This window comes from Sparus aurata, chromosome 10, assembly GCF_900880675.1.
Source record: "Sparus aurata chromosome 10, fSpaAur1.1, whole genome shotgun sequence".
In the NCBI taxonomy this organism is placed as follows: domain Eukaryota; kingdom Metazoa; phylum Chordata; class Actinopteri; order Spariformes; family Sparidae; genus Sparus; species Sparus aurata.
Genome location: NC_044196.1, coordinates 2,606,360 through 2,623,542, shown reverse-complemented (window position 1 = coordinate 2,623,542; position 17,183 = coordinate 2,606,360). Strand labels below are relative to the sequence as shown.

General features: G+C 43.6%; 1 protein-coding gene across 1 annotated transcript; it reads left to right on the top strand.

The window, feature by feature from the left end:
* The first annotated feature begins 13,845 nt into the window (after positions 1-13,845).
* LOC115590028 (uncharacterized) lies at positions 13,846-16,955 on the top strand. Its single transcript, XM_030431271.1, has 4 exons — positions 13,846-13,886; positions 14,356-14,709; positions 14,848-14,946; positions 16,122-16,955. The coding sequence occupies exons 1-4, from the start codon at positions 13,850-13,852 to the stop codon at positions 16,544-16,546; spliced, it is 915 nt and encodes a 304-aa protein (XP_030287131.1). The 5' UTR covers positions 13,846-13,849; the 3' UTR covers positions 16,547-16,955.
* Positions 16,956-17,183: the final 228 nt, after the last annotated feature.

The following is a 17,183-nucleotide window of genomic DNA, read 5'->3' as shown; positions in this document are numbered from 1 at the left end:
AAAATGGGAGCAGAAGTGGCACAGTATGTCAAGAGCTGTGGCAGGTGTGTTGCAAGAAAGACAGCCCCGCAGAGAGCTGCACCTTTAAATCAAATAACCAGTAAAGGCCCACTTGATCTGGTGTGTATTGATTTTCTATCTCTTGAACCTGATTCTCAGGGATTTGCCAATATCCTTGTTGTGACTGACCATTTTACCAGATACGCCCAAGCGTTTCCTGCCAAAGACCAAAGAGCTTCAACAGTAGCCAAGATCCTTTGTGAGCGGTACTTTGTACACTATGGACTTCCCGCCCGGGTACATTCAGATCAGGGGCAGGATTTTGAAAGTAAATTGATCCAAGACCTCCTGAAAATGTTAGGGATCCGTAAGTCCAGAACAACACCTTACCATCCGCAGGGGGATCCACAACCTGAAAGATTTAACCGCACCTTATTATCCATGCTTGGAACTCTGGATCCAAATCAGAAGCAGAAGTGGAGTCAGAAAATCAGTCATCTGGTGCACGCCTATAATTGCACCCGAAACGAGGCAACTGGTTACTCACCTTATCTGCTAATGTTTGGAAGAGAAGCTCGTCTACCTGTAGACATCTGTTTTGGAGTAACTGATCAGAGTGAAAAGAGTGTGACGTACCAGCAGTATGTAACTAAGTTGAAAGCAGATCTTAGCAAAGCCTACCAACTTGCTACAGATGCCACTGACAAGAACCACCAAAAAAACAAAAGGGCACACGACAAACTAGTGAAGGAGCAAGTCTTAGAAGAAGGAGACCGTGTGCTGTTAAGAAACTTCGGTGTCACTGGAAAGCATAAGCTGAAGGATAAATGGAGGTCAATGCCATACATTGTTGTGGGGAAGATGCCAAACCTTCCAGTCTACCAAGTGAAACCAGAAAGGGGAACGGGAGTTGTAAAAACAGTACACCGCAATCACCTGTTACCCATTGGTTATCTAGTGAGGCTACCTGCAGATAGTGATGAACCAGAGATACCACAGAGGCCTGTGACTAGGACACAGCAGAGACAGACTCAAAGTCCTACACAGATCGTCAGTAATGGAAATGATCCGCTCTCTTCAGAGTCGGAATATGAGGATGTAGACCCACCCAGACCACTAGCAAAAGAGTGGAGAGATCTTTTGTCACAGCCAGAGTTTGCCCCAAGACAACAAAGTCAAGACACAGATGAAGTCCAAGTTGCTTCACCAGCCAGAAATCTGGCTGAAGTGGACCTAAATCAAGAAACTGTTGATATTCCAATTGTTGATCTGCCTCCCTCCACTGATCCAGATGCAGGAAGAGATTTAGAAGGGGGAGCAGATGTGAATGAGGATGAAATATCTGTTGAGGAGGAGCCTCAAGTGGAACGTACAAGGAGATTGAAGAAACCAGTGATTAGACTGAGTTATGATGAGCTGGGAAAACCCTCTGACCAGCCATTGACTGTCCTGAGCCATGGTGTACTTGTTGGAAGCGGCACCTACAGAGACTCAAGATTCCACTTATGCAGAACAGCCTGGTGTCATTCTATGGCATTGTGTCCTGATTGTTTCAGAGTAAAAACCTTTAGTCAGTATAAACCAATCCAGGTCATCTAACCCTTAATTTGATGGGGTCATCAAATGTTTTAGAAGGGGGAGGGTGTAACCCGGGTGGAGAAATCAGGGATTAAAATGAGTTGGTTCCTAAATAAAAGCAGAAATGAGTCAGTAATACATCTAAACTAAAAGTAATTTGGTTTAAGAAAGAGGAAGAATGGTTAACTCAGAGATTAAGGCAAATTAATCATAAGTGAGTGATTGTAAATATTTGGAAAATAAGTCAAAAGGAACAGTAAGGTAAATTGTTAAAGAAAAAATACAGACTGTGCCTTTATTGTCATTTGTTTTATTTGATTGGTAACTGTATGTATCCGTCAGTGTCACCTGTGGTAATTGGCTGTAGGTAAGGAAGAGCCCAGTAGGGGGCGGGACGTGTGGGAAGACGGAGAGGGGACGAAGCAGCGACACGACGGTGAGATGAGTGAGCCACGGAGCTGGAGATTGCAGATAGTGAACTTTTGGAAGTAGTCTTTTTCAGTGTTAAAAGGACGTTTCAGCGCAAGTCGGTGAGGCGAGGGACCGTCACGCACATTCCTGGAGTAACCAAGGTGGTCTGGACCGAGGGCGGGTGCAACTCGGACCTGAGCTGACTGCGCTAGCTGGCTAGCTGTCGGAGCAGCGGACGCCATTTTCTGAACTTCCACTGTGTTTGGTGTTTCCACGAGGACCTAAAGACGACTTCATCTTCGCTGTTGGGTTCATCTCATCCGTCTGTGAACTGTGTCTCTGGAATGGAAATTGCCCGGTGAGATAAACTATTCTTACTGTATTGAAGAGGAGAGAGTTTTTTCGGCCGCACCGCACCCGAGCAACCCACAGGCCTGCCACGTTTTTTGTTTTGCGTGCGTGTGTGTGTGTGTGGGCCCACTGTGTGTAATGTCAAGCTAATCAAAGTATTATTTGTCTGAGAAATGGATATTGTGTGACTAATATCTTAAGTTTAAAGGAGAAGAAGGAAATAAGGAGTTTTTGTCTGAAACATATAAGCCAATAATTTGAGCTATAGTTTGTAAACAGCTAATTCATTTTCATGCTGTTTGTTATTTTCATACCTGTGGTAAACAATATTTGTGTTTTCAACAGTTTATCAAGCCAATTATACCTTAAGGGTGTATATGTGTATTATTTCGCTGGTTTGGTGAGAAGTCTATTTCTGTGAGAAAGGGGTGCATATTCTTTGCACAGTTATTTGTCTATTTGTTCCAAACAAAGCCGCAGTAAAATATGTGAATTCATTTAATCCAAGTTGTCGGGTCAGTCATTTTAAATGTATATTTGAAATAGAGAGATTTGAATGCTATTTTTAGTTTCTGCTGAGATTGATCGGGTATGGTATCACCCAAACGCAGGTAAACCTTTTGGTATCTACCTTTAAACAAACCGAACCCAAAACACCCCATCATCCAAGTCTAAACTGATCCCAGTCACTTAGGCGTTTTATGGTACAGGGTGGTGGAGTGCTACACTTGAAATGACAACAACTGAACAAGTTTAAAAAGTATAAAATATACAGTCCCTTATAAACAAATTCTAAGCTTCTCGCTTCTCCCTTTTTTTTATTTCTTCGAATTGAATCACGTGGTTGTACTGCAGGTGGTGGAAGAGGTTGGATGTAAATAAATAAACATTTTGAGGACTTCAGAATCAGAATCTAAGACATGAGACAAAATAGTGGAGAAGTTGACATTGCTGGTTAATAATATGTTAACCTCTTCAGCATTAGAGAACTTTTTTTTACCATTATTTTCTTTATCATTATATATTTTTGATAGACACAGAATCTGTTTCAGAAGTCAGTGGGTCACATGACATGGAAGCTATTGAGAAAAAAAAAATCAAGATTTCTGCATATTAATATTCACATAAAATAGAGGAAGTACTAATGTACAATAAACATAGCTGTGTCTCATTCGTCCAGTTTACTAATACAATCTGCTGCTGGAGTCACTGGGTCACATGACATGGAAGATATTGAAAGAACTGCAATTATTTTGTATTAATATATTTATGCTAAGTAATTTGATGACAGTCCCTAAATCAGTTTCCAGCGATTCAGTGCCATGTTCTGGGAGGTGAGCTAACCATCCTCCTGCTGCTCACACTGGGTGAACCTCAGTAAAGTCACGGCTGGACCCGAGTAGAGCTTAGATTCAAGCCCGACCCGAGCCCGTGCACGTTGTGTCCGAGCCCGGCCGACACACTGAATGTAATTATGAGCCCGAGACCGATTTAAACCCGACAACTGTTTAATATGTGGGCTGTTATAACTGACGTTCTCGACTACAATTGCGAGTTGTTTGAACTACAGAAATCTTAATGAATAATGCAACAAGTGCCGCACTTAACGCACTCGACAAAGCCGACAAATGTTATTATCACGGCCCACGACTTGTTTAAAATGGGTCCACACCTCCGACTTTCCTCCAAACTTCCTCAAAGTTAATTCTATTGTTTTTATTTTTTTCTTTACATCTTCATGCCCCATGTTGCACTTAAGCTACACAATCAGTGATGCCGGTAACGCGTTACTAGTTTTGTCATTTTCCTTAGTAAAAAATATATATTTTTGCTTTCTTCTTGCGTCTCGGGGAGTGACGTCACTTAAGCGAGAAGTCACGTTTTCCAGCATGAGGACACTCACGTGTCAGACCACGCAGAAACACAAATGCAAACAACAATGGAGGGAGGAGAGAGATGCGCGCACAGTCATTATTTTGAGTGAATAAAAAACAAAACACAAATGTTTGATCAATGGACCGGCCCAGCCGAAGACTGTGGCCTGTTGCAGCCTTTGAACGCAGCATCTTTACACAAACTGTCCGCGACTCACAGCGAGAGTGGGTTCACTTGATTACTAACCTGGCATAGCTGGTGTCGCATCAGCGGGCGGAGTTTGCTATCAAATTAATGTAAAATAAGCACATCGGTATACGCCGGGGTAGATTAATCAAGTGGACCTAACATGTCCCCTGTCCCTAGTGGATGTTATGCCTATGACACCGAATATACCGACATGGCCAAAATGACGTCGGTTATCATTGTAAATTTCGGTATCGGTAAATTTTCGGTTTATTGCCCAGGCCTACTGGTGCATGATGTGTACACATGATGCCCCCTTCATATTTTTGTCTGCCCCCTCATATATGCCTGCCTAGAACCGGCTCTGAATGCGACTATCAATCGAATAATCTGGGTGCTTTAATTCGACTATGAGAAATCAGATCCGGTCCGATTTTAGTCAGACTAATACATGCAACTTAGAAATCCCATCATAGTCAGACTAACACAGTAATTCGGTTTTCTTGAGTGTCATGTAAACACACTGCCTGACTGACCACATTAACTAGGCTGGTAGAGTCCATACAGCACTGACTGTATCACTAGCAGGCTCTCTAGTCACCTGCGACCTGCAGAGTGCTACATACTGTCAGAAAAATGTGCGCTCTAGTAACACAGTTTTTCTTAACCTTCAGAGAGAAAGAATCACCAGAGAGAGTTCCTTTGATCAATAATCTTTTACTTGCAGCAAGGGGAGCAATCATACAAAGTAACAGGTTGTAAGGCTGTCTCTGCAGATCTCCACAGAATCATATTAAACAGCAACATTTATAGCATCGTCTTCACAGGTCACACCCAGTGATCGCATAACAGTCACTGTTGAGGAACAAACATTCTTAGTTCATATTTCTCATGTCACATTCTCAATGACAGATGGTGCTCGTTTCAACTATTGTTAGTGGTTACATGCAGGTTAAACAATATATGCATCATACAGGAAACAGACTGCAACAACTCCTGAGACAGGATGTGGTATTCATTTAACCACTTCTCCTTTCACATACAAACACACGGGGTTATAGAAATGTCACACAAGAGTTTAACTAATATTGTTCCATCACATCCCTCGTGTCAAACCTTCTCAGACACCTGTCTATGTTGCTGTAGCTCACGGACATGTCTGTCTATTAGAGACACCTGAGACAACTGCAGAACAGTCAGCACAGCCATCATGACACTTGCTCATCGAGGCTGTGTTACTGTGGTGACATCCAAAAATAAAGAACTAAGACAAGAGACGAGGACAGAAACACAGTGAACCACAGCTGTGGGCGTCACAGGAAGCAGCGTCTAACATGTGACTTACTGGAAACAGCTCAAAGTGAAAGTTGAGTTCAGTCCTGGTGTCAGTGGACGGTCAGCAGCAGCAAAGTGACGACTGGCTGTGAACTGATGTCCTCCATGTGTTTCTGAAGTGAAGCTCAGTAAAGAGGACTTTGTGCTTGTTGTAGTTGTGACAGGAAGATGAAGATGTTTGTGGTGTTTGTGATCCTCGTGCACGGTAAGATAACCTTCCTCCCTCTGATCTGATCGTCACCTCGGTCCAACGTCATAATAATAATAATGCATTTTATTTGAAGGCGCCTTTCAAAGCACTCAAGGACACCACACATAACTACAACAGTACAACAAAAAGAGAGGACAATTTAGTGCAAATGAACAAATAAGTAAGAGGATGCAATTACATGGTGCCAGCTCAGCACAGAATTCACACTCTGCAGTCCTATACAGGAAGTCAACCAGGCAGCGTTAGGCAGGGTTGAGCTTCCGGGGTGAGAATAGTGCAATAGAGTGAGCTCACTAACACATTGTGCATAAAAAGTCTGAAATCTTTGAGTTGAACTCGATAAAAATGTGTTTAGTGTTGTGTTGTGTTGATGTTTGTGTTGAGTGTAGAAGACTGTGCAGTCACACTGTCCTCAGTTTTATGGCCTGTTGCAGCAGCTGTACGGGACAAAGTTCACACAAATGATCCATTGAAACTCATTTATTAGTTTGATACTGAAGGTGTGTCATGTTTTATAGCACTACAGCAGGCACGTGCACACATCGGGCCAAAGGGGTGATTGAGTCCCTGCCCCTTTTTTGTGTTTTTAATGAATAAGTAAATTCCTGTTGTGCATAGAGATGTAGAAGAAAACAACAACTGCAGTGTAATAACATCCAGCCCATTGTGCTGTATGGTAGTGAAGTCTGGGGTCCACTCAGTCATCAGAGCTCTACCTGCTGGGACAAACATCCAACACAATCCTTACATGCAGAATTCTGCTGATATGTCCGTATCAGTACATCAGTACACAGAAACACACCAACAAATGCATGTAGAGTGGAATTAGACAGATACCCACTGATAATCTACAATCACAAGAGAACCCTCAACGTTTTTAACCACCAGTCATGTTGGATTGTACCACAGCAGGCCCAAGGGGGGATTGAGCCCCTTTTAGCCTCGTAATAAAAAGTGCCCTTTTTATGTGTTTTTTTAATGAATAAATAAATTCCTGTTGTGCATAGGGATGTAAAAAAAACGACGGTGTAAAAACATCCAGCCCATTGCGCTGTATAGTAGTGAGTCCTGGGGTCCACTCAGTCAAATCAAATCAAATCAATTTTATTTATATAGCCCAAAATCACAATCACATTGCCTCAGTGGGCTTTACAATCTGTACAGTGAACAACATCCTCTGTCCTTAGACCCTCGATTAGAGTGAGGAAAAACTTCACATGTTGATGGAAAAAAAACCTTTTAACAGGGTAAAAAAAACAATGGAAGAAACCTCAGGAAGAGCCACAGAGGAGGGATCCCTCTTCCAGGACGGACAGACATGCAATAGATGTTGTGTGTACAGAAAAAAGCAACAATTCACAGTTTACAAGTTTCATTAACAGAAAGTCTGATACAAGTTATGTAAAGTGAGTGGATCCAGGAGACGACCGAGCAGGACGAGGCATCACCAAGTGGAGCCCGAGCCAGACGACCTCCTGTCCACCATGATGACCTGCAAGAGGGCAGGCCACACAAGATCATTAGTAATAGACAGAGAGAGGGATCAAGATTAACAGAAATATAGATATGAGGAGATAGTGAGGCAGAGGAGAGCAATGATCCAGCAGAGCCCGGGGTGTGATGATCCAGATCTGTCAGTGTTTCAAGGCAGCAGGAGCCTGGAAATGGTGGATGGTCCCAGGGGGCCGTGGTCCAGCAGAAGGGAGCCTGAAAGAAAGAGGGGAGGAGGAGAAAGAGAAGGAGGAGAGAGAAGAGGAGGAGGAGGAGGAGGGGGGGGAAGAGAAGGAGGAGAGAGGAGGAGGAGGAGAGAGAGGAGGAGGAGAGAGGAGGAGGAGGAGGGGGAGGAGAAGCTATAGAGAGGGTAGAGAGTGACACAGCTTGCAGCTTGTAGGAACAGAAAACAAAACAAAGGTTAGAGAAATGCAATATTGATCAGAATAAACAGATTGTTTCTTGTCAGCAGCACAGTGTAACTCTAGTACTATAGGAACTCATAGAGACCGACACCGACCCACTGAAGAAGCTTATAATTGATATCAAGGCTAATTAAAGGCTAAATGGAAGAAGTGAGTTTTGAGTTTAGATTTAAAGGCGTCAACAGAGCCAGATTGTCTGATGTCAGCTGGGAGGTTATTCCAGAGGAAAGGAGCCCGATAGGAAAAAGCCCTGCAGCCAGCTGACTTCTTCTTGATCCTGGGAACCATCAGGAGCCCTGAATCTTGAGAGCGTAATGCCCGAGTTGGAATATATGGTTTAATGAGATCTGACATGTACGACGGGGCCGTGTACAGTTTTGTATGTCACCAGCAGCACCTTAAAGTCTGATCTTAGATGCACTGGGAGCCAGTGCAGAGATGCTAAGATTGGTGTAATATGATCAAATGTTCTTGTACGTGTTAAGACTCTGAAAGTAAGGCATTGCAGTAATCCAGCCTAAATGGTAAATGGTCTGCATTTTTATTGCGCTTTTCCAGTCTAACGACAGCTCAAAGCGCTGTACAACACATGCCACATTCACCCATTCACACACACATTCATACACTGATGACGGAGGCTGCCATGCAAGGCACCAACTGCTCATCAGGAGCAATTTGGGGTTCAGTATCTTGCTCAAGGACACTTCGACATGCAACTAGACGAAACAAAGGCATGAATCAGGATCTCTGCATCCGCGGTGGACAGGAAGGACCTAATTTTAGCTATATTGCGCAGGTGGTAGAAGGCAATCTTGGTAATTTCTTTGATGTGCTGATCAAAAGAGAGTGTAGAATCAAAAGTAACACCTAGATTCTTAACGGTTGAGCTTTGAGAAATAAGGCAGTTGTCGAGAGTTACAGTCACCTGGTCAACATGGTGTCTCTGTTTGGCGGGGGCGATGACCAGCATCTCAGTTTTTTCCAAATTTAGGAGCAGGAAGTTTTCTGACATCCACTTCTTCACTGCATATAGGCAGGTCTCTAGCTTCGTGATTTGAGATTTGTCATCAGCTTTTAAGGGCACATACAGCTGAGTGTCGTCCGCATAGCAGTGGAAATGTATTCCATAGCTCCGAATAATTTGGCCGAGAGGTGAAATATATAAAGAGAAGAGCAAAGGGCCCAGAACAGAGCCCTGGGGAACTCCATACTTCACAGCAGTAAAAATGGATGAGAGATGCCAAAATGGCTTTCAAGTCTGTCTGACAGTATGCCATGATCTATAGTATCAAATGCAGCACTGAGATCCAGTAACATGAGCACTGAGGTCGAGTTAGAGTCTAAGCTAAGTAGAATGTCATTTACCACTTTAGTAAGGGCGGTTTCAGTGGAGTAACAGGCTCTGAACGCTGACTGAAAAGGTTCCCAGAGATTATTATTGAGTAGGTAGCCTGAAAGTTTTTGGGACACGACTCTTTCTAAGACTTTAGAGAAGAAGTGAAGGTTGGATACTGGTCGATAGTTATCTAGTGATCCTGGGTCGAGGTGTGGTTTCTTAAGTAGAGGCTGAACCACAGCAGACTTAAAACTAGAAGGGACAACACCAGTCATGAGAGATGAGTTAACAGTATTTAACTTTGTAGGTCCCAGTGCTGGACGTAGTTCTTTAGACAGTGTTGCCGGAAAGGGGTCCAGGACGCAGGTAGTTGGTTTAGAGCATATGTGTCAAACTCAAGGCCCGCGGGCCAAATCCGGCCCGCCACGTCATTTTATGTGGCCCGCGAGAGCTTAAAAGGTATACAATTGTCTTAAAATAAAAGTCTACACTGCTTTACAGTGTACAGTGACCATAAACTACATCTCCCACAATGCATGTCGATGACCCGATAACCCGACGTGCATTGTGTGACCCGCGAAAAGATCGCATCCTGCTGCGAGATCCCAGTGTTTCCATATCAGCGTTTGACTAAAGCGGATTTCTAATAAGTGATGGAGAAGTTGTCCACAAAATAAAAGGCAGACTGCAGCTGCAGCAGAATGTGTTCACCAAAGCTACCGCTAAAAGTGATGCAGCAGTGGAAGCTAGCTTTATTGTGGCTGAAGAAATCACCGAGCGTCCAAGTGTTTTTCGGAGGGCGCATTTGTGAAGCGCTGCAAGCTAAAGGTGTGTGAGCAGGTGTGTGAGCAGGTGTACCCCGACCAGAATCAGACTTTTAACAATATCAGTTTGTCAAGAAACACCATCGCAGACCGAGTTAAGGAACTAGCAGACAATCTGACAACACAGCTGGCCGAAGAGTCACGCAGTTACCTGCTTTTTCGCGGACAACATGGATAAAGCGCATCTGTCCACTTTCATAAGAGGCGTGAAGGCAGACTTCACCGTCAGCGACGAGCTCTTGGATGTAGCTGCCATGCATGGGACGACGACGACGGGCAGGAACATTTTTGATGCGGTGGAAAGGTCCGTGAGTAAAACTACATTACCGTGGGACAAGTTGATGGGTTAACTACCGATGGTGCATCTGCAATGTGTGGAGGAAAAACGGGCTTGGTTGGATTAGTGAAGTCATCACACAAGAAGTCCGACATGGTCACAGCTTTCCAGCGAAAACTACACCTGTGGAGGTCCCAGTTGGAACAGGACAATGTTGCCCACTTTCCTGTCTGTCAAAGCGTCTCAGCCTCAGTTCCTGGTGCTTTTTCATGTGCTCTGTTAATGCCACATATTCAGTGTGTTTACAGGTGTATGTGTTCAAATGTTTACTGTAATCAAAACCATCTCTCATTACCCTCTGCAAGGCTCTCTGCTTTTTGTTTTTATAAAATGCCACACACGTGAGACGTGTTTTAGCAGCTCAGAATTATTTGTGTGCCATAGTTCTGCCCAACTCAACAGTGACAAAAACACTTTGAACAAAGTTGATGTAATAACTTGTGTGTGATCATATTTGGCTTATCTTTGTTATTAATTTGAAAAGTTTGATCTGTGATTGATGGAGTAATGGTGGGTTTCTTAACCTGATAAATTAAAGGGACCAGTTATAATTACAGAGCAATGTGCTTAAATATATTTTTACATTTATGTAAATGCTTGTTCAATATTTGTACAGTTGAATAAATAATAATTAAATGCAGAGACACTTATTTGTTACAATATTTTACGGAGTAGTTACATTCATACAGTCTTACAGTTACAACCGGCCCTTTAAGGGCAAGCATAATGTTGATGTGGCCTGGGCTGAAGATGAGTTTGACACCCCTGATTTAGAGGATGAGACAATTTTAGACAGTATCTGAAGGGAGATATTTTCAAAAGTGTTTAGAGCTGAGACTAACTCAGAATCGGCAGCAGGATATTTTTTGTCAACGTTTGACGAGGAAGCCAGAGATGATGAGTTAATTTTAATTCTGATCTCATCAATTTTATTGCAAAAGAAATCTAAGAAATCATTTGCATTAAAGGGTGCACAGCTCACTGACTGTGGTTTTTGAGTAAGTTTAGCCACAGTGTTAAAGAGTAATCTAGAATTGTGTTTATTATTGTTTATTAGGCTGGAGAAATATGCTGTTGTAGCAGTATTTAGAGCACGCTTATAGTTTAGCACACTATCATGCCAGGCAAGATGAAAAACCTCCAGTTTAGATTTATGCCGGGTTTCGTCAGTAAACCAGGGAGTAGATTTCTTTGGTCGTCTTGTCCTGGTAGAGACCGGTGCCACAGAATCGAGGAGCGAAACAAGTGCTGAGTTCACTTCATTCGTGAGGCTTTCCACAGGTTTTGTCGCAGTCACAAAGGGAGCCAGGACCCCGGGCACTTTATCACTGAGCGTCGCTGTGGTTGCCGGGCTGAAAAGATGAGAAGAAAAAACATTAGTGTCATTGACATAGGGACAGGCTAATGATGCTTCAAATGTAATGAGAAAGTGGTCCGACATAGCAGAGGAGACAGAAGCGACGTTCAGGGCTGACACATCAAGTCCATGGGAAATGATCAAATCCAGAGTGTTTCCACTGGAGTGAGTGGGTTCATGGACAAGCTGAATAAAGTTGGAAATATCAAGAAGTCTCAAAAAAGCTTTCCCAAGAGGATCAGAGGGCTTATTTAAGTGAATTTTGAAATCCACAATGATTAGGATTTTATCTGAGCGAGTCACAAGATCTGCAATAAATTCACCAAATTCTTCTAGGAACTGGGAGTAAGAGGTCTGTACAGTACAACCAGGTGAAAGCCTGTTCACTGGACAAGGCTGTTACTATTTGATGAGGATGGTTTTAAAACCAGAGCCTCAAATGAAGTAAATTTAATATCCTGGTTGGAGCTTAGGCTGAGAATAGATTTGTAGATTAGAGCAACACCTCCCCCTGTTTAGCGGCCCGAGCAACATGGGCGTAGTTATAGTCAGGAGGAGAGGCTTCATTTAATGGCAGAAAGGTATTAGGTTTCAGCCATGTTTCACATAAGCCAATCATGTCCAGCTTATGCTCAGTCATCAGAGCTTTGGCAATATTGTTGTTGAAACTTTCATGCCAATAAAGCCCCTTTGAATTGAATTGAATTGAATTGAAAAAAAATGGAGAGAGAGAGAAGCTGCTGCCTCACTGAGAACTCCACCACACACATAGATGAGACGGCTAACAAGTCGCCTTCCACTTATTCAACGTGCTTAAATATGAGTCGTATTTCAGAAAAGCACTCATTTGTCCTTGTTAAGCTAACTGCTTGTTAATGAGAGTTAAGAATAATCTAATCCAACAGCTGTCTGTGTGGCTGTTTATCTGAACTTCTTCCAGATATTGAGTTTACTGTGACTTTGCTGTTGTAAACATTGTTGTTCCTACTAACAGTCACAGTAGTTATTTCTTTGAACTGTCACACTTTTAGATGTGTTGCCTGTATTTCTAGTTTGCACCTGCTCGCCCATGATTTTCTTTTTGTTATGCAAGCTGTGTTAATGTGTAACCTTGGAAAGTCGGGAAAGTGGTCTAGGTTATTGTCTAGCTAATATAGGTCTAAGGCTACGTTAGCTGTGTGTGTGTGTGTGTGTGTGTGTGTGTGTGTGTGTGTGTGTGTGGAACCAAGCAGTGATGATACTGTACCGTTTTATATGCTGGCTTGCTGTAGGGTAGTAATTAGATGTATGCTTCTGCAAAGATTATAATATGGCTGGTTTACTGTCATGGAAGAGCAGAGTTCAGATTGCTGGAACACGTCACAGATGTGATGTTGTGTTGCTCCTCCATGATCTTGTTCTTTAAACTATTTCAACGTAAGTCATCGGTGTCTCTGAGTCTTCATCTCATCTAAATGGTCATACAAACTGAAATTCCACAACACTCTGCAGATGATGAAGACGTTTTGTTCTTGTACAGAGAATCAGGAGGACTGAAGGTTCAGCTTCCTGTCTGTCAGTCTGAGGCTGCTTCATGCTCACACAAACTGGACCAACAGCTCTGAAAAGTGTGAGGAAACTGAAGCTCCTCCTCTTTCCTCAGAAGTGATCTGTGGCAGTCTGACTTCATTCCAGAGAGCTGCTTTAACAAACTCTGGAGCTCAACTCTGAACTGACAACGGCCGACGGGTCAACAACAGCCTGTCACCCAGAGAGTCACCAGACTCCCTTAACAGATGAATTCATCAGTATTTACATCAAAGGGAATATTGATCGTCCATTAGTCAATTTTGTTTTCATCTGAAGGCTGCTCACACACACACACCCACACACACACACACACACGTCTGTGTGAGATATTAAAGATAATATCCACAAACGTATCAAAACAAGACATGTTGGACCTGTTTGTTCACATTCCAGCAGCTGCTTCACTGGAAACAGCTCAAAGTGAAAGTTGAGTTCAGTCCTGGTGTCAGTGGACGGTCAGCAGCAGCAAAGTGACGACTGGCTGTGAACTGATGTCCTCCATGTGTTTCTGAAGTGAAGCTCAGTAAAGAGGACTTTGTGCTTGTTGTAGTTGTGACAGGAAGATGAAGATGTTTGTGGTGTTTGTGATCCTCGTGCACGGTAAGATAACCTTCCTCCCTCTGATCTGATCGTCACCTCGGTCCAACGTCATGTCTTTAATGTGGATCTGTGTCATCTTCACTTCATCAGTGTGTTTCAGCTGCAGGACCATGTTTTCTTCACAGAAACACATGAAGAACAGATTAAAGGCAGCAGATGTTCACTGTGTCTTTAAACCCTGATGAATGTAGAAGACTGTACAGTCACACTGTCCTCACTTCTGTTCTTCAGGATTAGATCCCTGCAGCTCGCTCACATTCTGATGGCTTCTGTTCACAAACGTAATAATGATGCTTTGCTGACAGCAGCGTCACATGTGGATGTAAATGTTGGCCTTCATTCACACAGAGTCTGAGTTGAGCTTTAGCAGCACAGTTTACAGGCTGCACACACTGCAGAGGACCACATTCACTCATGACATGAAATAAGGCTGCTGTCACTGACCCTCTCTGTCTGTGTGACCTCACAGTTTCCCAGCATGCCTCAGCTGTGGAGGTGGATGACTGGGACCCGTTTGTCCTCCTGCCCTGTGATTTTGACACTGATGGACTGGACGAGCCCTCAGTGGTGTGGAGCCGCTACGATCTCAATCCTTCAACCGTCCACCAGCGTCAGCAGGAAGGTGACAAACTTAAAGACCAAAACCAGCTTTACAGCGGCCGAACATCCATGAAGACTGACGCTCTGGAAACTGGAGACCTCAGCCTCAATCTGACAAAACTCCACCACTCTGACAGCGGCTCCTACACCTGCACCGTCAGATGGTTCAGAGGGGGGAAACACAGAGAACTGAGAGTGACGGACGTACAGCTGCAGGTCAAAGGTCAGCAACTAACCCTAAAACCTCCTGTAGATACAGATCAGAGGTCAGAGGTCAGCAACTAACCCTAAAACCTCCTGTAGATACAGGTCAGAGGTCAGAGGTCAGAGGTCATATTCTTTATGTTTCTGGTTCCCACAGAACGATTCCCATCCTGGGCCAAAGCTCTCCTGGTTCTCCTGGTTCTTGGACTTCTTGTTGGAGCTCTTTTAGTATATTTTAGGCAGTATTTCATGTCAGGTATGTCACTACTACTACACTACCCATTAGGGGTGTCAACGTCTACACGTGTAAACGGGTACACGGATAACAAATCATAACCGTTTAGAAAAATCAATAACCATTTACACGTCTTTTTTTCTTCCTCCTCCTCCTCCTCGTTCATTTCTCATCAATATATATAGTATTCAGGGTTTCCTCTACATTTAATTGACTGTGGCGCACCGCCACGGCAAAATAAAAGCCGCCACACCTTAAAAATTCAGGCATAAATAAATCTAGTGGAAATATTTTACCGTTGTCTTCCACCGCAGTCTTTGACGTTAACTAGCATGTTGGATATTTAGCTTGATGATTGGCTAGAGGATTAAAATGGTCACTTAGAGCAGAGTCCTGCACGGGTCACCGCATCCGACCCGTTTTCCGACAGTAGCACAGATTACATTCCGTACCAGAGCCGACCCGCTATAAATTGATACCGACGCCTGAAGGAAAATTGGACGGACGCAATTTTTAAAAGTGAAAGTAAGATAATGTTGCCTGAAAGCTTCAGATAATAACATTAACTAACTATACACTAAAATGTTCCCACTAGCGCAGTTATCCGCATACATAATAGATGAATGGGGCACAATGTTACGTTGATATAATAAAAAAATTAAAAAAAAACCCGCAGCCACAGCCAGTGTCGCGTCACATCACTTCAAGTTGACTGGGGGACACGATGGCGGCGGTCAACAAGCGGAGCACTGTGTGTTTTTTGAACAAACTGCCAGTGGAAATCAAGTTGAGTGGAGGCTATGTCAGGCAAAGTTGGCTTACAACAACAGCACGGAATCCATGCTAAACCACCTGTGATGGAAACACCCGAACAAGTTGGAGGGAGAGACTGCTGCTGGCATCGGTGCTACCACAACTGCGATAGAAAGAGATCATAAATCTCCGACGTGTAACCGGGTACACGTCGGTTAGAAGCCCCGTTTACACGTGTAGAAAAAATTGTAAACGTTGACACCCCTACTACCCATCATGCACCTGGGCAGCATCTTTACTCTGGTAGCTCCCTGACTGTTGATGCAGACTGTCAACAGTGAGGTCTGGGATTATAAGTGAAGGATGAGACAGTGAGGTCATGTTACCATCACAGTTCCTGCTGCTGTCTGTTCAGCTGATGTTGTGGTTTGTTGTCCTCTCAGTCTACCAGGTGGAGGTGGATTCAGGGGCGGAGTCTGTCCAGCTGCCCTGCAAAACCATAGTTCACCTGCCGAAAGACATTCAAGTGGTGTGGGAGGACAGCTACAGGAAGCTCCATGTGTATCAGAACGGTTCTGACCAGCCTGAAGAACAGGATATATATTACAGAGGTCGAACAGAGATGAAGAGAAAACTGCTTGGAAACAGTCTGACCCTGAAATACCCCACAAACTATGACAGTAAGACCTACACCTGCACCGTCTACAACAGGGAGGGACGCAACCTGATGAAGAAAGATGTGGTGCTGAATGTCAAAGGTCAGTTCTCTCTCTCTGTTTCTCTCTTAGTGAGTGTGGATGTGCATTTCAGTGAGCGAGTGTGTTTCTATCTTTTGTGTGTCTGTGTGTTAGATTTATTTCTGCAGTAGTATTCTGTGCTGTAGTTTTAGTGGATCAGTATCAATCGTCCTCAGCTGGAGACGCTCACACACAGACACAGAGTCAAACTCTGTCCCACTGTTAATTGCTCTGTGGAGGATTGCAGTCCAGCAATCAGAGAAATAGTCAGTTATGACGGTATAAAGTCCAAATCTAGGATGAACAATGGAGTGGTTATTTTTCTGGACAGTATTGATAAAGTCAGCACGGTTGTTGAACGAGGTGTAGTGATCCAGGACACCTTTGTTCAGGTGGTACCGCTGGTTCATCCAGCCAGAAACATCATTCTGTCCAGAGTTCCTCCGTTCATTAGTAATGAAATGTTGCAGAGAGAACTGGAGAGACACGGACAGTTAATGTCTCCAGTCAAACTGATTCCTCTGGGCTGTAAACCTCCACACCTGAGACATGTTGTCTCCTTCAGAAGGCAGGTCTTCATGGTTCTGAACAACACTGAGGAGTTCAGCTGGATGTTGAAGTTCACAGTGGAGGATTTTGATTCTACTGTTTATGAGTCTTCTGAGAGGATGAAATGTTTTGGATGAATGAGTCAAATAGTTACTTCTTCTTTTTCCTGCTTTGTTCACTCTTTATTGTTTTACACCTTGTTTCTCTGCTATGGGAGAC